The sequence below is a fragment of the Cynoglossus semilaevis genome, chromosome 16 (assembly GCF_000523025.1).
Source record: "Cynoglossus semilaevis isolate Cse_v1.0 chromosome 16, Cse_v1.0, whole genome shotgun sequence".
Taxonomy (NCBI): Eukaryota; Metazoa; Chordata; class Actinopteri; order Pleuronectiformes; family Cynoglossidae; genus Cynoglossus; species Cynoglossus semilaevis.
In genome coordinates this window covers 14,057,716-14,082,860 of record NC_024322.1, presented here as the reverse complement: position 1 = coordinate 14,082,860, position 25,145 = coordinate 14,057,716, and the positions used below count along the sequence as shown (strand labels likewise).

General features: G+C 40.7%; 2 protein-coding genes across 3 annotated transcripts in view; both read right to left on the bottom strand.

Annotated features, from left to right (window-relative positions):
• On the bottom strand, positions 1-8,357 carry LOC103392258 (zinc finger protein 292). Of its 2 annotated transcripts, none has more exons than XM_025063598.1 (11): positions 8,163-8,357; positions 7,133-7,278; positions 6,932-7,012; positions 6,661-6,797; positions 6,207-6,409; positions 5,962-6,098; positions 5,566-5,707; positions 5,166-5,450; positions 3,993-5,072; positions 2,957-3,702; positions 1-2,596 (listed from the first exon to the last, which is right to left on the bottom strand). In XM_025063598.1, the coding sequence occupies exons 1-11, from the start codon at positions 8,340-8,342 to the stop codon at positions 1,573-1,575; spliced, it is 4,161 nt and encodes a 1,386-aa protein (XP_024919366.1). In that variant the 5' UTR covers positions 8,343-8,357; the 3' UTR covers positions 1-1,572. The 2 variants fall into 2 exon arrangements, with proteins under 2 accessions (XP_024919366.1, XP_024919367.1); XM_025063599.1 differs by having other exon boundaries at positions 2,957-3,699.
• A 2,138-nt stretch (positions 8,358-10,495) lies between these two features.
• Positions 10,496-25,145, bottom strand: part of htr1fa (5-hydroxytryptamine (serotonin) receptor 1Fa) — a 19,630-nt gene continuing 4,980 nt past the window's right edge. Inside the window, exons 2-3 of the mRNA XM_008328836.3 lie at positions 12,620-12,733; positions 10,496-12,047 (exon numbers count right to left, since the gene is read on the bottom strand). Of these exons, the coding sequence (XP_008327058.1) occupies positions 10,850-12,046 (1,197 nt within the window). The 5' untranslated portion in view covers position 12,047; positions 12,620-12,733 and the 3' untranslated portion in view covers positions 10,496-10,849. The remainder of the gene's footprint in view (positions 12,048-12,619; positions 12,734-25,145) is intronic.

The window sequence follows — 25,145 nt, the reverse complement described above, 5'->3', positions numbered from 1 at the left end:
TGTTTTTTTTTTGCATTTCTTTTCTAAATGACCTCATTTACCAAGAAAATGTGATGCAAAAACCTTTTTGAAAAGCAATTTTGATAAACGTACTGTTGACCTCTGCTGTGAGGGTTATTAAAGCAATAGAGTTAATAAAGAGTTAATAAATATGCAATGCTGAATACAATAAAGGCTGAACCGATTCTCGACTTGACGTCTCCCTGGAATTTTGTGAAATACCTTGTGTATGGTGCCTTTACATTTTTTTTGGTATGTAAGTATGAAAACAAAAAAACTTAAAAAATATTTCTCCATTCAATCAGATTCTTTCACATTTTTTAATAAGAAAAATAGATATGAAAATGTAACTTTTACAAATCCAGACTATTCACAAATGTACATATAAATAATCAGATTTAAGTGCACAGTTTTCAAACAATACAACCACAAATTTTCAGGCAGATCAACCATTATGAAAATCTGTACATACTTAGACAATTGTTAAATATTTTAAACAATAAAATACATAATTGTTGCGATGCAGAACTTTAAAGATCAAAGTATCCACTGGTGACGACATTTTCATTTTGGCACAGGTAACATTCGGAAGAAATAATAACAGTGAATGTCATGGAGGCAGAATTACATCATTGGTACTGTATCACTGTTGATCATGTCCATGATCCATTTTCATCGAATGAATGATTTATTTGGAAGACTAACATTTGTCCCCTGTACAGATTTCCACCTGTACTGTTTCCCTACCATTAATACTGTTAAGAACACAAGTTATTAAAATAAGCTTCCTGATTTTATAAATAATAAATAAAACAAAATAAGTTTGTGAGGCTCAAACAGGTTTAACCTGCATTGAGTCCTAATTTAAAGATAATTAAAGACTCAGGCATGTACTGTGAGTCAACAGTACTGGCTGTCGAAGGGATCGCAGACCACGTCATAGATGCTCTGGGACAGCTGTCTAAATATAAATAAAAAATTTAAACAAGGTTTAAATTACTGTTTTCTTAAGGTTAATGATGAGGGTCCAAGATAAACAAAGGCAGTTTTGTTAAGTCGACCTCTCATGATGGATCTTACAGGTGAACTCTGTGAGGATGACTGTCAGTACAAGGTTGACTGTTAAGTCGTTGCCGTTTCAACACACATCTGAACTCAGTGCCAGTTTTAGACCCTGCTTTTGGTCTCAATGTGCTCACAATATTATTACGTTAAGTGCTAGGCAACACAAATGTGTTTTTGTGCAAGAAAAGTAAAAACCAACATCTCTCACAAGTTTAGATACTTTGTCCCCTGTGTCCAGTAGGGGTCAGACTTCGGAGTGCTACGCTATAATACCGCCTTTCTTTGGTCTAAATCAGAAACAACACAAATGTGTGAAGGAAGCTTTATGCTGTTAGAGAGTGATAACTTTAGGTGAAGGTTTTTAACCTGAGCCAGTGGACAAACATCAAAAGTCTTCCTGCTCCTTCTGCACTAGCAACCTAAAGATTGTATTATGAAGTGGTGTAAGAAGTTAAAAAATATTTACACTAACGATTTAAAGTTCGGTATGAGAGAATGACAAGTCAACTAACTTTCATCATCCGAGTCAAAGCCAAAGAGTGAGGAGCAGGTGTTGAGGGCCTCGTGCTGCTGCAGTTCCTTCAGGCTGGCGTAGGAAGACAAACATTTGCTGCACCGATGTCTGACCTTCGGCTCAGGGGTCTTGTCCTCCGGCTCCTGCTGCTTCTCTAGATCCTTCTTTTTCCTATGGTTCCAGTTGACAGTTTTTCTGGGTACGACCTGCTGTTCTTCTGCCGGTCTTCGCTTGCGCATCGAGAGAACAGATTCGTTCAGGTACGTGCAGGGCGGAGGCCTGACAAAGGGAGCTTTGACGAAGGTGGCGTAGACAGGGTCTTCGGGTTTGAAGGTTTTGTGTTCGGTGATGTGCGGCTCTCCCAGTTTCTGCTGGACTCCCTCGACCATCGTGGCTATATTGATGGCTTCCTTGACATTCAAAGGATCCGGCTCGTACAGTGGTTTGTTCTGGCACTTGGCCGTCGGACTGGTCTCAGTAGCACTGACGTCATCAGCGGAAGGGAATTCTGACTCTTTCTCGTGTCCATTTGTCAGAGGTTTGCCGTTTTCTGAGGGCCCAGACATGTTTTCATCGCTGACTTCACAACTCTCCTCGAGACCTTTGCTCACTCCCCCAAGTTTCTCCACAGGTAAAGCCGCAGCGTGCTCTGGGGTTGGACTGTCCCTCTTGTCCTTCTTCACCTGCAACCACAGCTCCTCCACTTTCAACCTCTGCTTCCACGGAGCTTCGGGATTTTGTACCTCCTTTCTACCTCCGTGCTCCAGCTCGTCCCTCTGAGGTGCAGGGTTGTAGTGCCTCCATTCGTGGTCGTAGAGGCTCTGGAGATTGGAGAAGAGCTTCTCACAGCCCATGAAGCGACACTGTGGCTGGAACGGATTGTGAGTGGCGATGTGGTCCTTGAGTTCCTGTTGTGTGCCGAAGCGCTGGTTACATTCGAGGTGGTAACAGAAGTGTTGGAGAGGATCGTCGTGGAACTTCATGTGCTCCTTGTAATGCTGGAGAAACTGTAACTGCCTGGTGGAAGGAAACACAACTGATGAATATGCAGCAAAAAAAACAAAACAAACAAGTGCAACAAAGAAATAGCTATAATTCAAGAGAATAGATATTTTCCTTTTTGTAGTTGACAGATGAATTATTATAGACTGTAACAATAACAAATGCTTTAACTTGGGTTCATGTATAATTACTGTACTGTTACTGTACAGCAGAGCTGTGTTTGTGGAGAATCACAAACACTTTTCTTTTATATTATGACTAATGTTTCGAGCCTCAACCACACAAAACCTCTAATCCAAACTATAATCTGAACTTCCTGATGATCTATATTTTTTATTTTTATTTTATATATATATTTTTGGTCTGTACATTTACCTGAAGCAGAGTTTGCACTTCTTGTTGGCCCAAACGAATGTCTTTTCCAACACACTCTCTTCATTAATGTGGCTTTTGATGGCATGCCTGATGAGCGTGTTGTTGCTCCTTAAAAACACGCGGTCGCAGGACTCTGAGGGACATAAGTAATACGTGTCCCTGACCACATCGACGCCATTCTCTCCCTCTGCGTTTTTGTTACCCTGTTCACCTCCCTCGCTGTTTTCAGTCACAGAGGGAACTTTAATAAAGACTTGGCCGTCTTCAATGACAACCTGTTCATCTTGGAAATCAGACTCCGGGTCCGTGCACTTTTTGTGTAGCAACGCAGTCTTCTTGACGAGAGTGCGGATGTTGCGGATGATTCTCTGCTCCCTACTGAGGTCTGAAACTCTAATTTTGGTCGCAGTTTTCCGTTGAACTTCCTCTTGTGAAATCTGAGTCTCAGTCTGTTGTTCCTTGTTTTCTACTAAACCATTGACGGCTGGAGGTTCCTCGACACACGGCTCCTTTTCTTTGCACATCTTGTCAAAGTGGTCCAAAATGTGCTTTTTGGCAAATGAAACGTGTTTAAAGCGCTTTCCGCACAGTATACACTTTAACCTGCGCCTCTTGAGGTGCGATATTGCGTGCCGCATAATATTCAGGCCTTTGTAGTCTTTGCCGCAGATACTGCAGTGATGCTTCATATGTGAAAACTGTTGAGTACGAAGAAGTTTTTCCTTCCACGTTCTCTTGGTTTTCTGCTGCAGTTAAAAGACAGAAAACATAAGTCAATACCAGACATTGTTAGTCGTTCACAGTTCCCTTTGTTAGAGATGTGCATTCCCCCACAACTACGGTTAATATTCGATGTAAATATTCAATGACCACAGCTCTGTAGGAAATTGTCAGGACACAAGAGTGAGAACACCAAGCAGAAAATTGATAAAACCTGTTTTTCATCTTCTCAATCTATTTCTACTCACAACTATTGCATTTAGAAATAAATCAGTCAAAAATTAAATAAAAAAATAAAAATAAAAAAAAAACTTACCTCAGCGTTTGAGACACCAGTTTCCTCTGGAGAACATGGTTCTGGTTTGATGTCACCATTGAGCTCATCTGGTACTGAGGATTCCTCAGGCCCCTGGTGGTCACTGTTGGACTTTTCAATGATAAGACAATAACAGTGCAGGCTCTCTACGGGACACTCCAGGAACTTTAAAGGTGGTCCATCAAGCTCCGGGTCACCTTCAACAGCAGGAGCAGGGGCTTCACTAACCAGTGGTTCGTCTGTGATATGTTCATTATCTTTGACAGGAACCAAGTCAGAATTTTCCCAATGTTCACTTTGATTTTCGTGATCTGTTGTTTGCAAAATGTTATTTTCCTTCTCTTCGGAAAAGTCCGGTTCCCCGACTTCTCTTTCAGATACCTCCTCTGAACCAGGCCCCTCGTCTGAAAGCAATATTTCATTATCAGGATAAAAGTATTCCAGTCGGGCGAAAGGCTTCCTTCCTCTCTTCTTTCCTATGAACACTATGCACTCTTTGGGAAGAACTGGCAACCACAGCCTTCTCCGACCTTTCCTGTTTAAGATTTGATTTTTCACACATCTGGACAGGTACTCCCTGCTCTGGTTCAGAGTGGACCTCGTGGATCCAGAAACGTCCATGTTAGCCTTACTTCGTCTTAGTGAATAAAAAGGCTTGTTGACTAAACAAGTGGATTTCAGAGTGTACTTGTACTCTGGATCGTCACCATTCTCCGCCTCATCATCAGACACGGGCACCTGTTTTCGCGGTCTCCCCCTTTTCCTCACTTTTTTCACAGGCCACAGAGCACGCTTTGGTGGGGAAACATGTTTTTCTGCGCAGTTGTCATCTTGCTCTTTGATGAGGTCATGACTCACAGGTGGGGCTTCAGTGCTTTGGGGGAAACTGGCTTCTCTGGTGCAGGACTCGTCTGAACTATTTTTTGAGACCTCTTCATTCAACTGCTTTTCTTCTTCCTCCTTCATCTCACTTAAGACTACAGCCTTTATGACGTTGTCGTTGAGCAGCTCCAAGCAATACGTCCTTAGTGTCAGGAGGTTCCAGAACTCTGGGTCGAAGCACAGACGCTCCTTCAACAACTAGAAAAAAAACAAAAATGTAAAAATGTATTTTTATGCATACCACTTCTGACGTGAAGCTATAAATTTATACATTTCTCAGTCCTGGCCGACCTGAAGGATATGAAAGCGAACATTGGTCCGAACAGTGCTGTTGTGTGGATGGGGCTCCTCATCAGGATGCATATACAGCAGGCAGACCGTTCGGTAAGCCTCCAGGCTGCGTTCCTGACAGAAGGCCAGCAGAGCAGACGCCCGACAGATCTCCAGATCATGAGGCAGGAGGAAAGCGATGGTTTTGCAGACCAATGAGCGAGTCTCGGAGTCGTCCTGGGCGTCACACAACTGCAGGGCTCTGGCACACAGCTCCAGGCAGACCTCGACCCCTTCACCTCCGACCTGGATTTATTGTGGTGAAACAAAATCATTTCGACAACTGTTGATTACACTTACCATTACCTATACCAATTTTAGAGGTATGGCTGTGACATGTAAAGTACAGTTCTTGTCGCACCTCGGTGGTGACCAGTTTGATGAAAGGGAAGATGGCTCTGACATTGGTGGCAGAGGAGGCCAGCGATAAGCACTCAGCCAGGAAACCTTCTCTGGATGGATGAGCCCTCAGATGCAGTCGACTCCAAATGAAGAGCAGGTCCCTTTAAAAAAAACAACAACAAAAACAGTCAGAGACATTTACTGCTGTTTTCACACCAGTAAACAACAATAACACAAATGCAATGATTCCTAAAAAAAACAAAACACACATGTCGACACGTCACACCAGTAAACAACAATAACACAAAAGCAATGTTTCCTAAAAATTAAAATTAAAAAACACATGTCAACACAGACAATGTTGCAAAAAGTAATTGAATCACATTTGTTTTAAAGGTGTGGATATCCAACTCACCAGATGTAATACATGTCGCCGTTGTGTAAGTACTGCGTCAGAAAAGCTTTACAGAGTGACAACAGGACTTCGTCTTTTTCAACTCGCTCCGTGTTACAGATGATCTCCACTGCATCCCGGCCATCGATCTCTGCCATCTGAGGGAGACGGGAGAGAGTTACAGCTAACGGCAAATAAAATCTACACCACACCATTTAAACAATTTTTTTTTTTTAATTCCAGAATGAATTTCCTTTCTGACTCACCTCCTTGTGAAGGTGTTCATGCAGTGAGGCCTTGTAGAGGCAGGTCAGGTAAGCCTGATGGAAGAACAGGTGTTTCCCAGCTTCATGATTCTCAAGGCAGCTCTTCGACAGAGCCATAGCCTCCTTCAGCCGTTCACAGGCCTGCAGGTAACGGACCCGGAGCTCCAGAAACACAGGCAACTGTGAGCTCAAGTATTCCTCCACTAGACGGGAGGGGAATGATTTTGATAATGAAAATAAGGTTAGTTTATTTTACATCAAATGTACATTGTATTTTTTTTTCTTTTGAGTCTCTTTACCATCATATTAAATGCACTTAGAAGTAGGTACATTCAATATATGACATAACCACAGAAAACATAGGTTTGGAAGCTCATACATTAGACTTTGGGTTCACTTCTCATAGAGTGCAGTAATTACATCCTTTTGGAGTTATCACAAGTTACAAACTCACCTTCATTTGGTTGAAGGTCTGCCTCCTTCAGGATTTTTTGCAGTACTGGATTCTCCCATGGTCCTCCTGATTTGATGATGTGCTTTACTTGATGAAGATAGCTGTTTCGGTGCCTCAGGAGCTGAGTGTGACACTCCGCAGAGAAGAATCAAAAATAATACATTAAAAAAATGTATAAATTCATCACAGTGCCTTGAGAGACAGAATTAGGAGTTGATGGTCAACTCCAATTAAATTTAATGAAATGTGACCGTTGGTCAGTTTTGTCACCTGAAAGCAATCAATGATGTCCTTTAAAGGGTCTTCCACAAATTCTTCTTTGCCAAAAAACAGCAGTAATTCAAAGAAGCTCCTGTGAAAGAATCACAAAAAACCCATCTGAGACTGTGTGGTCTCACGTCTCACACAAATACACAGCACCACATTTTGCTACGTACAATAATCACTGTGTAAAGGCAAGTTTCATACTTACAAAGCCAGACTGCTGAGAACGTAATGAATATGCTGACAGTCATCAGGGAAGGGAGCAGTGGCTTTGGTGAAACTGTTTAGCGCTGTACGCAGCACCTTCAGCTGAGGGAGAGGAACCTGCCATTGTCCTGTGTATTCCTCGACCAGCTGTGCCATAAAAAGAGCAAAAATGTTTATTTGAGTTCAAAGCAAAATCAACTAATTACATTATTAATGTAATGTAAGAAACACAGTATATTTAGAATTTATTTTGTAGACAATTCCCTGAATATTTATATAAAAGGGTTATACATTGTCTTATATAAATATATATATATTCCTAGAAAACATATAGTCTCTTTTCTTGACAGCTCCAGTCTCTATTGTTGCTAATTTTGTTTTGGTTTTGTGGGAGGTTTTGCCCTGTCATTATGCCCAATGGCGGCAGACACTTTTAAATCCTAAATGTCTTCATAAGAAACGCAGGTCTTACCACACCTGAGCTAACCATAAAATAATGTACACAAAGCTTTGAAGAGACAATCTTCTCAATAGATTACCATTACTGTCACGTTAACCTATAGCTAAAAGACTCAGTAATTATATACTTTATGTTTTCCGCTATGATTTCATATCGACTTTATGAATGTTTTCCGCTATGATTTCATATCGACGTTATGTTTCTGCAAAAAGAAATCAACACAAAAACAAAACAATAAAAACAACAACAGACCAAAGTAATGAAAAAGGGAACTGTCACAGTCACTATATTTTCGTAGCTTAGCTTAGCGGTCTGGCTAACTACCAATACCTAATTTCAAACGGTATTGTCGCTAAAACAAACTTAATTACCAGCCTAATGGAAATCCTTATTGAAATCATGCACACTCTGTTAGCCATGGCTGCTGTGTGACAAACGAGCTGTAAGACACTGTTTGCTGCCCAATTTCAAGCTAGTCTGGAGACGCTAATGTTAGCCTTTGAAGCTAAAAGCGTTAGCTATAAACAAACGCCGATTAGGTAAAAATGTATAAAAATGAAATTAAACACACCTCACAGAACTCTGAGCAGTATTCCTTGCTCTTAAGCGAAGATTCGTCACTGCAATGTCTGCTACACAACGTATCCAGGGCTAATTCAAGCCCGTCTGTTTCCAAATCGCTCTCGCTGTCCGCCATACTGGCTGCTTTATCCAGCGCATAGTCAACGTTGCCAGGTTTGTGCGATGACATCCCCCGTTTCAACGCAGTAAAATATATTCAAAACGATCTGGCAACAACGCAAACAGTCTTTAGGTTAGAAAGACACCAGAGCAATTAAAACGTAACAGCATGACTAACAAAAATATTTCTGAATGACCTGTACCCAAAATTGTCTGAAATGTGTCAACTTAAGGTTATTTCTAGAGACTTAATATTAGTCCTAATTTCAAAATGGAGTCGCATACTTCAAGGCAAGGAAGTCACACTAAATTAGTAAAACTAAAAGTTGTTCAATTCAAACAGTACCTATGCCTCCTGTTTTATCTGTGAGATGTGATTCATTTTACTCTAGCAACCGTTCTGTAATACATCTTCTACCCACAAGATGGTACTAACGAGCCAAGCTACATCCACACGCGCACACGCAGATGGTTATTGCTTATAGGTGACTACTCAGAGTGTACTGGGCTTACTGTACGTCGGACTCAGTATGGTTGTATTGACACAGACAACTGAGGACATCGTTTGGCTGTTGACTTAACTTATTACTGGCGATAAGACAAAGACAAAGAGAGAAACATTGTACAAATACTGGCCATACTTGTACTAGAAAAAGTATGTAACATGACACACTGTGCATACAGTACTCCTTCTCACTTGACTCATCCGCAATTTCCCCATCAATACATCACATGCTCTCTTGAAGGCAGTAAAGAAATAGTGATTCTATTCTTGGAAGCTGAGTGGGAGTAATGATGTGAGGATTTCTCCAACATTGGTTTTCACAATCATTAACCGAAAGCTGGCAACGGTGAAACGATGATGATCAGGTTTGAAATAATTCTGAAACAAATATTTAACTTTAAATAAATAATATTGATTTCATATAACCTGGTAACCCTTATACATTTTGTATATATTTGTATTCGTATTGTACTTGTATTGCATTTGTATGTATATATTATACTGTATATATGTATATATACAGTATATATAAATATATTGAATTTTATTTTTATTTATTTATTTAAACGACCCACATATTGGGAAAAAGATAGTACATGTCTGGAATTTAAAACAAAATCTGAGCTTGTTGAATCTGTTATTCCCATTGAATTCCTAATTTTATTAGGTATATTACGTACTATATGTATTAACCTGCGGTTGCTGTTGAAGACAGACATATATTACTGTCTTTTCTCAATGGGAACTCAATGGATTATTTTTAGACAGGATGCCCCCTGTTGGCTTCTTGGTCCAGATCTGTCTCCTGTCAAAAGTACCTGGCACATCATGACGAGGCAAATTAGATATCAGTGACTAAAGGCCGTTGAGTGTCTCCGGTGTTTCAAGAAGCAAGAATGAAGGGGGGGGAAAAAAAAACGAGCCTTAAAGCTGTAAAAATACGAGTCATTGGTTCATTAATTATTTAAAATTTCATTACTGGAAAGGGAGCCGAGACCCAGTCATAAACTGGTCTCTGTACTGACTGTGCAAAAACCGCAACTATCATTTTAAAAAGTTAAACGTGCAGGTTGTAAAAGTATAAATGGGTGAGTATAAAGAAATAAAAATGTTCAAGTGCATCATCAAACTGAAGATTTTGTTGTTGTTTTTTATTGCAATCCAAAAACTACACCATATTTTCCTAAAATGGAGTTTGTTTGTCTTATTTATACTTCCGATTTTAAAGCATGTCTTTCACTCTTGAAGGTATTCTTATATTTTAACCACTAAATCTTCCATATGTTTATGTTAAAAAAAATGTGACGCAAGAAATGACTAACGATATAATGTCAAACAAATGTTGATGAAAATATATTCACTTATATATAGCATTGGTTGGACTGTTTTTTTAAAACTAAAAAAAATGTGACGCAAGAAATGACTTACGATATAATGTCAAACAAATGTTTTTTTTAAAGAACACACCATCCAATAGTTTATAACTCTGTTATTCGTATCTCCGTGACCTGGAGTCAGGTAAAGGTCACACGATCCACCCACATGACCTAATGATGACCGCAGAAAGTAACAACGTAAAGCTGTGGTATTTCACACATGTTGGGCCAGCAGCTGTGAGTGAAGGAGAGAAGGGGAGGACGTTAGCAGAAACAGACACGACGGTCAGCGATCTCAAGACCTTTAAATGAGGTCGATCTGACCCCAGCCCACAAAAAGGTAAATAATGGCACATTTTCACAAAAATCCCTCCACGACTGTGGCTCTTCAAACCTGCACACCAATTAACACCAATGTGCTCCCAGGCTCTTCTATTAATAGCCAGACTTGGACTTCAGATGGGGAACATTAGCGCAAAAGCTCATTTCTGTTCTCGTGCCATTTAGACGGCCGAAATACCTGGTGGGGTGTGTGAAAATCCCAGTCGGTGCGTTTCTCACCGAGATATTTCCCTCCCAGGAACACTGAAGTCACCATCCCTTGACCACCAGCTATTTATGCATTTGTACCTTCCCTATTATGGGTGTACATCAGGGTTTTACCTGGGCACCGTAACATAAATACAACTGTCACCATCAGAGGTAATGACTGCACCGGACGAGTCTTTGGAAAGCTTTTTTGAAGTCTTCATTAAAGATGGTGTAGATGAGGGGGTTTATGAGTGAGTTGAGATAGCCCAGCCACGTCAGAAAGTCAGCCATCTCCATCGAAGTATTGCACGAACTGCATGTGTTGACAATCACCTCCTTGACAAAGAACGGCAGCCAACAGATGACAAAAGCCCCTATGATCAACCCCAAGGTGGACGCCGCTCGGCGCTCCCGCGACCCGGAGATGCGTGGTCCTTGGTAAAACTGGCTGCGACGTGACTCGCTCTGCGACTCGTGCCGCCGCGACTTGTACTGGAAAGCCCTGACTGAGACACGCACCCGTTCGCGTGGCGGTTCCTCGGTCGACGGTTCGGAGGTGGACTTCTCTGGCGGGCTAATGGGCTCCGGACTTGGCAACCCTCCGTCGACATTCCCGTCCCCGGCGGGATAGGTGGAGGGGATCATGCTCCCGTTGGTCATGCACGAGTGGCGACTGGCCCTGCTGGCCTCCCTGCGCATGTACAGGGTCTGAGCGGCTCGGTAAATCTTGTAGTAGAGGATGAGGATTAGGAGTAAGGGGATGTAAAATGCCCCCAAGGTGGCGTACAAGGTGAAGCCCAGGTGATGGTGGATGATGATACACTGGTCCTCAAGGTCTGCATCGCCGCTGTAGTATCGCCACAGCAGCGGCGGAAGTGAGATGAGGATAGAGAGCAGCCACACCACCGCGATCATCACACCAGCTCTGGCACCTGTGCGTTTACGGGAGTACTCCACCGCGTCGGTGATGGCTCTGTAACGGTCGATGGCGATGGTGGCGAGGTGCAGAATGGAGCACGTGCAACAGGTGATGTCCACACTCAACCAGATGGTGCACACCACATGGCCCATGACCCACCTCTCCTTCTGAATGTAGATGATACTGAAGGGCATGACCAGTACCGCCACCAGCAGGTCAGTCACTGCTAATGAGCAGATGAGGTAGTTGGCCGGGTGGTGCAACTTGCGGGTCACTGCGATAGCTGTGATCACCAGACAGTTGAAGAAGGTGGTTAGGATGGCCAGCACCGACAGGGTCAGGGTGAGGAGAGTCTTACTGGGCGGAGCTTTATTGGTCTCCAGTGGGTCATAAACACTGGTGCTGGTAGAAAACAGCCCTTCAGTGGTGTTGGAGAAATCCATTCTGCAGAGAGAGAGAGAGAGAGCGAGAGAGAGAGAGAGAGTTGGAGATATAAAAATGGTTTGAGGGAAAGAAATTAGTAAAGTATTAACATCCATTCCATTAATTGAGGTATGTTTACATAATACATTAAATGATAAGAACAAAAAAAATTCACAATAAAAAACATCAACCTCACATTCACAAGGTCTGGCTCCACCTAGTGGAAGTAGACATGAATATTCTATTGTGTGCATAAATAAATAAATGAATAAAAAACAACCAGACTTGCGGTAGTAAAATACTTTAATGTGTATGTGCACGTTTATATGTTAGCACAAAGGCTATAATTGTAGTTCGCTGACCGTGTCTTTCCGGCAATTTAAAGTTTTGAACACTAGGGGTTGCTGTTTTACATGTTCCACATATACGGATGAGTACAATGAATATTAAAAGAAATTCTGCCTCAATTCAGCCTATCAAAATGTCTTTATAGAAAATGTTTGTTCAAATCCTTTATATATTCGTCATATTCGTCACACTAATGAGAATTAGAATTTGGGCTGAAATTAAACATAACTAAAATGAGGTTATACCTGCGTAGGTGCGAGCTTTAGAAAAGCTTCAGCCTGTGTTAGTTCAACGTGCAGATGAAGGTCTGCTCTGACGGTTCATGCCTTCCAGCTCTGCCATCACATGACCTCAGTCACCTGAAACCGACGGAGAGGAAGAGGGAGACAAGAAAAAAAAAAAAAGAGGAGAAATCTTAAACAAACACATAAAAGTTTTACAGTCAAAAGTAATGCTTGCTTTACTTTTAAAGTCCTCCCTCCCCCGCTCCTCCCCCCTTCTCCCCCCTTCCTTGCTGCTCATGTAATGTACGACGACTGACTGATTAAAGCAGGGATAACCACTATAATTTAATCAACACGCTCAGGTACGACTGTCATAACAGCTCTCGTTCACTTGCATTCCATTACTCGCTATCCTGAAGACATGAGTGGGTGCTGTTGCCATAGAAACCCACGGACTACAGTAGTTAAACGTGGTGATGGAGCAGAAACGGCCAAACTCTGACCATCAGATCAAATCTCCACTGACTCAATCACTCAATTCCCAGTGATGGGGGGTGGGGGGGGTGCAGGGGGTTGGTGGGTAGTTGAACGGTTTACTTAACCCTCCTCTGATGAAGTGGAATGTTTATATGATTTGCATTACATTGACGATTGAATGTGTTTTTACTGTCAGTTAATTCACATTTAGCGTTAGCTCTGGATCACACGTGATATTCCATCATTAATAACAATGTTGACTTCCTTATATAACACACAGGTGAAGTTTAAGAGCAGTGCAGAGGCTTATGATGCAAATTCATTCAAGGTGTGGGCGCTGGCCATCCCTTTGTTTAACTGATTCTTTTTTTTTTTTTTTTTTTTGAAGAGAAACATTTTTTTTTCCAATTGCTCGTGACACATGTTCTGGCAGATAGGAACCATGGGACTGTTTACAGTCTGGTACTACGTCTTTTAAACTGAGGGGTTCCTGCCTTTAAGGACAATCATTTTTCCTCGGTTCTGACGCAGGTCTACTCCTTTTCCATTTATCCTTGGATCAATAATGAATAAAACAGTACTTAATATGCAGATTACTTTGCACAGATAGATAGGAGATAATTACAGCTGCGCTTCTGTTGTGCTGCACTCCTGCACTCACATTTTCTCTAATCTGCATTTTGGAACAGTTATTTTTGGCAGGGTTTTGCAACAACAAGAAAAAAAAAACCCAAAACAAAACATAGATATATGAATATAGATGTACATTACAGGTGCAACGTCATGCCTGTGCGTGCGTTTTGGCATTTAAACCTATATCTGAATTCAGGGGTCACGTCAGGAACATGTGCCTCTGTGTTCAACAGAGAAAGGATCTATTTTTGGTCCCAGATGCTGGAAGACAGAGGCTCTGTGCTCACGGCCGTCTGGAGATGAGATGCAGTGAGTCAGGACGGATCTGTTTTATGTTTCCACACAACAAAACCCACTGCCTTTATGTAAATTAATTGAAGGAGGAAAGGGAACGATAATCACTCATTAGCCTAGCTTATTAGCTCTTTATTTTGTGTAAATACATCAAATAAACAGATATCCACTACACCATGTGTCAAACTCAAGGCTCGCGGGCCAAATGCGGCCCACCAAGTCATAGTGCGTGGCCCGCGTGAGCTTAAAAAGTCCATGCTGCTGAGTTACTTAACTTGGTCAGTTAAATTTTAATTATTACACAGAGCAACTTACAATAATAACAACCATGCTGCTGAGTTACTTAACTTGGTCAATTACAATTTTAATTATCACACAGAGCAACTTACAATAATAATAACTTAAATAAATAATAATCAAATGCAGAAACATGTATTACTACATTGTGTAGTAGTTGCATAATCAAATGCAGAAACATGTATTAATACATTGTGTAGTAATTGCAGCTTTACCAGACATGGGCAAACTAAGGCCCGGGGGCCGTATGCGGCCCGCCAAACTTTTTCAAAATATATAATTTACTTATATGATCATAACACTTCGGCCCTTTCCCTGCAATATCCACGTTTCCCCAATAGATGGAGTAGAAAACACACGAACACTCCATCTATCTGCTCCTGACCCGACCCCTCCCCGTGTTCAATTTTAGGACAATTGTGGCCCACGGGTCAAAAAGTTTGCCCATGTCTGAGCTCTACAGTCTTACAGTTACACTTGCCCTTTAACGGCCACTAATATAAATGACTCCTCACACTGTAGTAAACAAATAACAAATGTCAAACACCAGGTCATTACAGTACGCAGCAGATGGACCGTGCAGATATCGAGGAGGCTGACGAGGTAAAAAAAGTTTTTTTTTTCCTACGAGCTGTCAGAGATTATTTAGTCTGCAAACATTGAATTATCAATGTTTTTTTTCCCAAGCAGAAAAAGAAAAAATGTCACTTTCTCTTTCTCTTCCCGTTGAGACGTGAAACACAAAGTTGGCCCAGGCAGCACACGGAGTTGCCAACTGTTTTCCTTCTTTTCTCTCTTTGTACAGAAGGAAGTTGTAATCCAAATGTATGCGTGACATCTTGAGAAGGAGCTAAATATATTTACTGTAGCAGCCGTGTTGCTTTGGACAACTCATATTTGTTAGCTGAGCTGGGTTTTTTTTTTTCACTTTCTTTCAGCAAGGCCTGTTTTATTTTGTGTTACTGATAAGCAGCTCGATGCTGAGAACATTCCTTAAGGCAATAAACAAAGTTTTTGTTTAGTCTTGTTGATCAGTTGAACTAAAAAACGAACAGAGCAAAACACTTTATTAACAGCAAATGCTAAGAACTGTAGCGTGTGGTCACACATTTTTATTAGATTATTGGTACAGTACATCAGAAGGAAGCCGACTCTTATTTGAGCTGAACCAATAGTTTAGCCCCCTAGGGGGGAACAGCAGCGGGGCAAATGAATTAAGAGTGGCAGCAGATGGCTAAAACAAACAAACAAACAAAAAAAGGCACTGTTGAAATTTGTGTTTTTCCTCAATTCCTGTGAGTATATCAGTGTTGTGTTCAACTAAACAAGCCCAGTTTCCCACTTATGAAGTGAATTGTGAGTAAATTGAAATCCGAAGATCATTATATTTTATTACATATACATTTAATGTTATATTTCTGTAACGCAAAACATGAAAACAATCAAATCTCCAAACTTATTTTTTGTAAGAAAAAAATAAAAAATAAAATAAATTTCAGTTATTTATATATTCAAAACACACTGACGCTGGAAAGAATATAAATTGCAAAACTATACATGAAACATATGCGGTATCATGTTTTGTACCATGATTAAAATTTTCCCTTTAGTTGGTAATTTCTATTTTTATTTTTTATTTTTTGCCAGGTCTATTTCCACCACTCACTGTCGCTCATTAACCTGTGTCCTCATTTCAGGCTTGACTAGCTTGATTCAGGTTTGACTTCATAAGTAGATGTATTAGCTGGAAAGATGCCCCCAGAGGGGGGACTATGATGGGATTGGCAGTGCAACACTCACTCAGAGCCCGGCAGATGTTATGAACCGTCTTTATCTACTGTTAACACTGAATATGCATGAAAACGTGTGTCCACGGAGGAACAGCTTGTTACACAATTATTAATCATGTTCACTGTTCTCCAGCAACTTCAGCCGGTTCATGTACTGCAGTATTTGGTATACGAAGTTGCACTTCTGCCCTGTAGTCTATACATTTAGAGGTACTGCATTAAATGATTTACTACTTGGGTTAACGTTTAAGGCTGGAGGCAACGTTCAGGATGTGACTCGTGTAGGTGAAGTGGAAGAAGGTGGAAGGAAAAGTTGTTTCTGAAAAGTGAATAACAGGATTCGATCTGCAGACCTTAAAGTTTGACATATATACGCCTCGTCCACAATTCAAATGTATTTATATACATATATATATACATATATATATAAAATCTTCTCCACACTCTGTACAGCAGGATTGTGACAAAACTCTAGAATTACACGCTGTTTGGAAACACAAACAACTGACGCAAGAGATCCACATCTATAATCCAATCTCAAATAAAAGGCTACACCTGCGGTCTGTCAGGTGTGGTTCTCCAGCCTCTTTGAATTGGTTAAATGAAAGAAAGACCGTGTTTACCACATCTCCTGTGACGACATGTCCAAAAAAATGGTACAAATGTGGTTATTTGGACCCTCAACTAGCAGCAGGTGTGAGCCTTAGCTCTGATAGACTAGCTAACTATTTGGGTTAAGTTGTAGGAGACGATACTACCAAGATTTAGTTGAGCTAAGCTAAGCTAAGATAAGCTAATCCTCTAGCAAAGATTTAGTTGAGCTAAGCTAAGCTAAGCTAAGCTAATCCCCTAGCGTCTATTTCTATTGGTGTTTAAACAATTCTCCATCATTTCAGCTGCATCACTGTTTTTCCACCAACAAAACAACGAACACAATGTTAATTACCTTCTGTGACCGAATGATAACAACTAAGAGGATTCATTTTGTATGATTCCGTGGTTTATTGGTTATGACATTAAATTAATCTCTTAATTAAACATTGTAGGACTGACTGTATTTCTTCTTCTTGGGAACAGGGTCGATATACTTTGACTTTAAAAAACCTCCTCTGCAACAGTGTCCTGGACAAAAACAGGCTGAGGTGCCTTACACGACGGAGGCTCACCACTAATTAGACAAACACATTTGATTAAAGGAAAGCAATCACAGGGTTTCTGATAATTAACAGTCAGTACGGAGAGGCGTTTAAGCAAAAACATCTGCAGCCAGATGTTTCTGCCTCCAAGTCATCCAGAATCTCTTTAAAAAAAACCCGTCCAGTGAGACCAGGTCTGTCAGTTCCAGGTCGCTGTGCAGAATTTTCCAATTAAAATGAGCAAGGCGTTAAAAAAAAGGCATTTTCCCCAAGTTTAGTTTGAGGTTTTTGGACCGTGTCCACCTGTACTTTTCCAACAGATGTAGATCTGGAAATAAGAACGGAGCTGAAACCTAAGACACGACAGCAGACGAAAACATGCCGGTGTTCAGATCGGAACATCTGACACGTTCTTACCAACGAATAAGCTAATACTGTCCTCATTTCAGGCTTGACTAGCTTGATTCAGGTTTGACTTCATAAGTAGATGTATTAGCTGGAAAGATGCCCCCAGAGGGGGGACTATGATGGGATTGGCAGTGCAACACTCACTCAGAGCCAGGCAGATGTTATGAACCGTCTTTATCTACTGTTAACACTGAATATGCATGAAAACGTGTGTCCACGGAGGAACAGCTTGTTACACAATTATTAATCATGTTCACTGTTCTCCAGCAACTTCAGCCGGTTCATGTACTGCAGTATTTGGTATACGAAGTTGCACTTCTGCCCTGTAGTCTATACATTTAGAGGTACTGCATTAAATGATTTACTACTTGGGTTAACGTTTAAGGCTGGAGGCAACGTTCAGGATGTGACTCGTGTAGGTGAAGTGGAAGAAGGTGGAAGGAAAAGTTGTTTCTGAAAAGTGAATAACAGGATTCGATCTGCAGACCTTAAAGTTTGACATATATACGCCTCGTCCACAATTCAAATGTATTTATATACATATATATATATAATCTTCTCCACACTCTCTACAGCAGGATTGTGACAAAACTCTAGAATTACACGCTGTTTGGAAACACAAACAACTGACCCAAGAGATCCACATCTATAATCCAATCTCAAATAAAAGGCTACACCTGCGGTCTGTCAGGTGTGGTTCTCCAGCCTCTTTGAATTGGTTAAATGAAAAAAATAACGTGTTTACCACATCTCCTGTGACAACATGTCCAAAAAAAATGGTACAAATGTGGTTATTTGGACCCTCAACTAGCAGCAGGTGTGAGCCTTAGCTCTGATAGACTAGCTAACTATTTGGGTTAAGTTGTAGGAGACGATACTTAGCCTAGTCCAAGATTTAGTTGAGCTAAGCTAAGCTAAGCTAAGCTAATCCCCTAGCGTCTATTTCTATTGGTGTTTAAACAATTCTCCATCATTTCAGCTGCATCACTGTTTTTCCACCAACAAAACAACGAACACAATGTTAATTACCTTCTGTGACCGAATGATAACAACTAAGAGGATTCATTTTGTATGATTCCGTGGTTTATTGGTTATGACATTAAATTAATCTCTTAATTAAACATTGTAGGACTGACTGTATTTCTTCTTCTTGGGAACAGGGTCGATATACTTTGACTTTAAAAAACCTCCTCTGCAACAGTGTCCTGGACAAAAACAGGCTGAGGTGCCTTACACGACGGAGGCTCACCACTAATTAGACAAACACATTTGATTAAAGGAAAGCAATCACAGGGTTTCTGATAATTAACAGTCAGTACGGAGAGGCGTTTAAGCAAAAACATCTGCAGCCAGATGTTTCTGCCTCCAAGTCATCCAGAATCTCTTTAAAAAAAACCCGTCCAGTGAGACCAGGTCTGTCAGTTCCAGGTCGCTGTGCAGAATTTTCCAATTAAAATGAGCAAGGCGTTAAAAAAAAGGCATTTTCCCCAAGTTTAGTTTGAGGTTTTTGGACCGTGTCCACCTGTACTTTTCCAACAGATGTAGATCTGGAAATAAGAACGGAGCTGAAACCTAAGACACGACAGCAGACGAAAACATGCCGGTGTTCAGATCGGAACATCTGACACGTTCTTACCAACGAATAAGCTAATACTAAAATATAAATATAAATATAAATATAAATATAAATATAAATATAAATATAAATATAAATATAAATATAAATATAAATATAAATATAAATATAAATATAAATATAAATATAAATATAAATATAAATATAAATATAAATATAAAGGTGGACTTATTAAGTTTCTCCAAATGTCCTTTGTTCACCCGGAGTAAAAACCCCGAGAGCGACTGTACATAACGACCACGCAAACACCACTACATGAGGGAGATTCTATTCCAGGAGATGCTGGAGAAGCGTCTGGATGTTCACACTATCATTCCAGCACAAGAGGGAAAAGTGCTCAGATGTGGACCAGGGGGCGCTTTTCTCACAGGGGGAGATGATCACCGTCATTAAAACGCTGCAGAAAGAACAGGACTATTGACTGTGTGATTTCACGACGCCTGCACTTTCCAGAGGATTATTGTTTCCCTGAGTGAAGGAGATTTAGATAAAAAAAAAACTGTAATGGTGCTGAAAAAAAAGCGGAGGTGAGAAGAATAATCCAACAGAACTGGCACTGGCAGGTTTAAAAACCTCCACATGTATCTGGAGAAGAGGGGATGGAGTCTGAAGTGTATTTTTATTTTTCCTCCACAGTTACAGCAATCCTGATCTAAAGCCCTCGTCTAAATAACCACAGGGCCCAGGGACGCAGTTGACTTCATCTTCTTTGAAATGCTACAATTTTCAGTGCGTCTCTGAAAACGAGCTTCTCCATTGGCTGCAGCCAAGTGGTGCAGAGGCTTCACAGAGACGGACTGTACGTCAGGAAGAGGTTGTGTAAAAATGTTACTGGTCAGTGAGTCAACTGTATCCTGCTGCGGTAGCGACGTCAACAACCTAACAACTAGTCGAGTAATTCTTTAAAACAAACTACCAGATTTTGACAAAACCCATCATCCATGGTCCAGTTCTGGTCCACGCCCCAGTAGTTTGGAAACCCCTGACCCAAAGTTGTTGTTTGTTTTTTTTTTTTTACTTTACTACATATAATATGTTCCTCTTAATATTCTCTCTGTTTTGAAAAAAAAAGAAAAAAAAAAAGAACAAAGTCCAGGCCTTTGTATTTAATTGTCGCCCCCTGTGGATTGTATTAATTTATGCTCTTTTTAAATGTGCCCCCGACATAAGAGACAGTGCTTTCATTACGGTAAAGTCTCATGAATTAATTGGAACATGCAGAGTTGCTACAATAATACACTTGCAAAAAAAAAAAAAAAAAAAGAATGTCAAGTAGTGAGAGTGGAGCTGGTCGTAAACGCAGCAGAGGAGATAAGTGAACCAGGAAGTGTTTTTTTTTTATTTTATTTTTGTGTTAAGCGGCCGAGGCGGATGATATATTTTACTTAATTTATGCATTTGAAGTCTCACAAGACTGGCGTCTGTAATGTCAGCACCCAGGGATTTGAATATTTAGACAAACAACATGTCAGCGCATTTAATACGGTATTAGCTTGAAAGTAAACAAACCAAAAACAACATGACTTTTCAAAAATCTATTTACTCGCCTTAATTACTGGGGAAACACTTAATTATCACATCGTTTTAAATAAAGGTTACAGAGGTATTTGAAAATATGAGGTAAATTAAAATGCATACTTAGTTTGATGTAACAAACAGCCTATTACTGAAATGTCACAGCTGTTAGTGCTAATCATTATTACGTCTAAGTGGTGATTAAAAAAAAAAGGTAAAAAAACAAAAATAAAAACAGGAGGAATCACTGTCCGACGGAAAAGTTTTTTTCCGCCTGTGACTCACTTGGCTCACGCGGAACGTCAACACATGCAGACACACAAACAATGACAAATATTGAACTAATTAGTTTACTTGACCAAATGTGTTGGCAAACGTGCCCTCGACGCAGATCCAGGCCAAAACATGTCGTGATTCATTTGGCGTTTCCACTGCGTCCAGTTCACTTCGCTTCAGGGAACCAACGCCAACTTTTTCAGTCAACACTGTGGACAATCATCTTATCTCTCTAACGGAAAATGATATTTTGGATCCACAGTGTGCCCCGCGGGGCCACACGTAGGCCGGGGTCCCAGATCACAGGATTGCACCCCGGTGGTAACGGATGGTACTTCAAAAGTTCCAAATCATGCAGATTGAGAGTTGACACAGTTTGAATGTTAATGTCATTCTGGTAAAAATGAACTGAGTTTTGAATTTACAATATTGTTTTGTTTTTTTTTTCAGTTTATCAGTTCATGAAGAAATGCATTATTCTTAGCCATCTGAATAAAACATTACGTCTCCTTTAATAAGCATCCCACAATGCCGTGCTATTTTATTTCGACTACGCGATAACATCATCACAATACGATGGATCGTTGGGATGATTCCAGGTTGGACTGTCAGAGCTGACACATCGAATGTCTTTAAGATATAAAAAAACTAAAAAGATTAAAAGAAATTTCCTGCATTCCAGCGATGCGTCACTCTCTAAATGTTTGTTTTTTTTCATCAAAGTTTGCTGAGAAACTAACTCTGTGTTAGTTGAAGACACAAGTATTCACCACATCCTGAGTCAATTTTCAAACTTTCCAAAACACTCGCAGCATACATTTCTACCGTATATGTTGATAGCAAAAGTGATAAAACCCTGAAAGTCTCGATATGAACGGCTAATTTTAATTAGTGTGTTCGTTTGATAGGCTGCTGAAGCTGCAGAGTCTCCGGTGAAACAGATGAACGATTAGAACCTGCAAGGCACGACAAAACGCCAAGCACCTGCACCAGCCAACAGGAAGACAGAACTACAGGCTGCTCAGGGTTGACTTTCACAACTGCACAGGTTGACTGAGTCACAGACAGGGTGACAGGACGGGAGGGTGACAGGACGAGAGGGTGGCAGGACGGGAGGGTGGCAGGATGGGAGGGGGGCAGGACGGGAGGGTGGCAGGACGGGAGGGTGGCAGGATGAGAGGGTGGCAGGATGGGAGGGTGGCAGGACGGGAGGGTGGCAGGACGGGAGGGTGGCAGGATGAGAGGGTGGCAGGATGGGAGGGTGGCAGGACGGGAGGGTGACGCATCTCTCTGCCTTCCAGAGCTCATTTTCAGCAGGTGTTAAACACTGGGAGCGACTCTGAGTCCATTAGTGTTTGCTCAGCTCATCACTGGCTCTGTCCACCGCAGACGCACTGCTTGAAAACGTTTGGATGATGAAAAGCCACATCTGGGGGGCGGGGGTGTGGGGGGGGTAGAGAGGGATGGCGAAGTGAAAGTAATTATAGAGTGTCGTGTTAGCTACAGCCGGTTGAAGAAAATACAGTGTTATATATAGTGACATGGTCCAGACATCTTAATAATTTATTTTAAATTTATTTTAGCTGACTGGCTAACAACAGCACTAGCTCCATGATGCCGTGGTGCTGTACACCTCAAAACCTGGTGTCACTGTCAACATCTTGAAACACTGGTTTAAACTGGACCTTAGATCACATTTAAATAGATTTTGATGATTAAAAAAAAGTTAACTTTTGAGAGTGATTAGTTAATCTCACTAGGATTAGCTCAGTTTAGCTTTAGTTTACCTTTCAACAAATAACTGTTGGATTATGGCTAATAATTCAATAGCAACCATAATTATAAATTATTATAGAAAGTAACAGAATAGTAATAATAATAAGAAGAATAATTATAAGTAACATCATAATACTAATACTAATGCTACTACTACTACTACTACTAATAATAATAATAATAATAATAAGTAATATAACAATGATAACAACAACAATAATAATAATCTTCTCCACATTGTCCGAACTCATCCTATATCATCATATATCGTGATAATAATAAAAACCTTTCATCAGGAGGATTTGGTTTTTGTTTATTTTTTTTGGCCTTGAACCTTTACAGATTAATGAGTTCCACAGTGAAAAGCCACTGTGACGATCAAACGGGACATTGTGTCGTTAAAAGACAAACTTGTTTTGCTTTTGCTTTTTTTTTTTTTTTTTTTACAATGCAGTTTCTTTAGAGCAACCGTTTAAGGCTGCGCCTCCTACAGTGTTTCTCCGAGTTCTCTCTTTTATTCCCTACTCACCAGGCAACGGCATAACAAATTCTCTTTGATCTCTGACCCGTTTCACACATTTTAGAAAGTAAGCGCTCGCTGTTTTGTGTTTGCGGCAATGGGCTCTGTTTACATAGAGAGCAGCACAAACAAAAAAGTAATCACAGCCCCTTCAGAGAATCAGCCGGGGTGATATATTACAGAGGGAGAACACAGCGCCGACAGATTTGTGTTCAATCATGAAAGGAAAGTTGGGATTTCAAATCTTGGCGTCAGGTTTATGATATTTTGTGCACGACAAGAAAAAAAAAACACCTGATGTATGCAGAGTGAAATACATCAAACTACATCCAAATTTACCGTGTAAAACGTTGACTTTATTCAAGTTAAACGAGGTTGGTAGCGGTTTAGCTTTCGTGACGCCGATGCTCGGTTTTCCGTGCTTCAAAAGCTGCAAAGAACTGTGGCCTTGAAGACATAAACGCGGCGCCCTTACGGCAGCCACTCAACAGGTGGTATTTACTCATGTTGCTGACAAAAACAACAGAGGGAGTAACAGACAGAGTAGCCGTCACAGGTGTGAAGACGGAGACAAACGTCCGCTCTTTGAAGACGAGTTGAAATGTTAATCACATCGTGACCGCTCCCTGACGTGTCACTGAGATTTGTCTCCGAGTCTTGGACATGATTCTTTCATAACATGATTTGTGGCAACAACAGAGGTGTAACGTTGGCTCGGTCGCTAAGAAGAAAAGGCCCCAGTGTGAAGGAACGGACCAGAACAGACAGAAAATGACAGTTCCTGAATGAACGCCCAGCAGATGCTGTAAAGACACAAAATCCACACGGCAAAGCACGGAAATCAAGCATGTGGGATTTCAGAGGGCTGTCATTTTATCTCCAGACGACACTCGCTGATGCTGCTGTGGTTAGTTGTCATATTTATATATTTACTGTTTTGGTTTTCTCCAGATATAAAATCAAATATTCAAATATTTTGCCTGCACTTTTCTTATCATTAGAGTCTTATGATAATCCTGCAGCGTTATTTTTTTTGGCACTCTGGCATGTATTGTAGCTCCCTCACCTCCCCTGTAGGTGGTGATCTAAACACAATGCAATAATGTTGTTTTATCACAACAGCAGTAGAAAATGATAAATGCATTTTAGACTTTAGCCAAAAAGGTCATTAAAGTAAATTCCAGAATAAAATGTAAAAGAGAGTGCGGTCAACATGCACAGCAGTGACCAGATTGTGAAAAATACTTTCTATATTTTTTTGGTCATTTTTCCAAAAAAAATATATTGAATTAGTCCCAAATAAAAACAGGTGTGAACCACGGGCTCCTTCCTGCTGTTATTTTCTCTTTCTGTCCCAAAAATATTTACAGAGTAATTTTCTGTCACATAGTGAAGAATACTGCTCTCAGTATTAATGCTAATATCACGTCTTTATCCACAGTGACGCTGCTGCTAAAACTATTCCCAGACTGTGCACCTGTAAACAACACCAACAAAGACCGATGGTTCAGACTCTAAAGCTTGAATCATAGACTGCGGGGACGGTGGAGTCCCCGGGCGTCACTCTGGGGGGTTGGGGGCTTTTTACTCTCACTACATAAAACATCAATTTTATATAAAAGGCCGGAGGAGGAGGAAGAAGAAGAGAGTCCATCTCTCAGACCAGTCTAATAGATTTGATGGATGAGCTCTTCAGGTCCCCCCTCAGGTGAAATGGACTTTTTAAACCTTTGCATAGTGAATTATTGAATAATCTTAGAATTCATATCTCCTAACAAGACACCTGCCA

Coding starts and splice junctions, on each gene's coding strand:
- LOC103392258 (XM_025063598.1), bottom strand. CDS start 8,342: ATGTCATCGCACAAACCTGGCAACGTTGACTATGCGCTGGATAAAGCA. Junction 6,798..6,931: donor GACATCATTGATTGCTTTCA/GGTGACAAAACT, acceptor ATTCTTCTCTGC/GGAGTGTCACACTCAGCTCC. Junction 6,410..6,660: donor AGACCTTCAACCAAATGAAG/GTGAGTTTGTAA, acceptor CCTCCCGTCTAG/TGGAGGAATACTTGAGCTCA.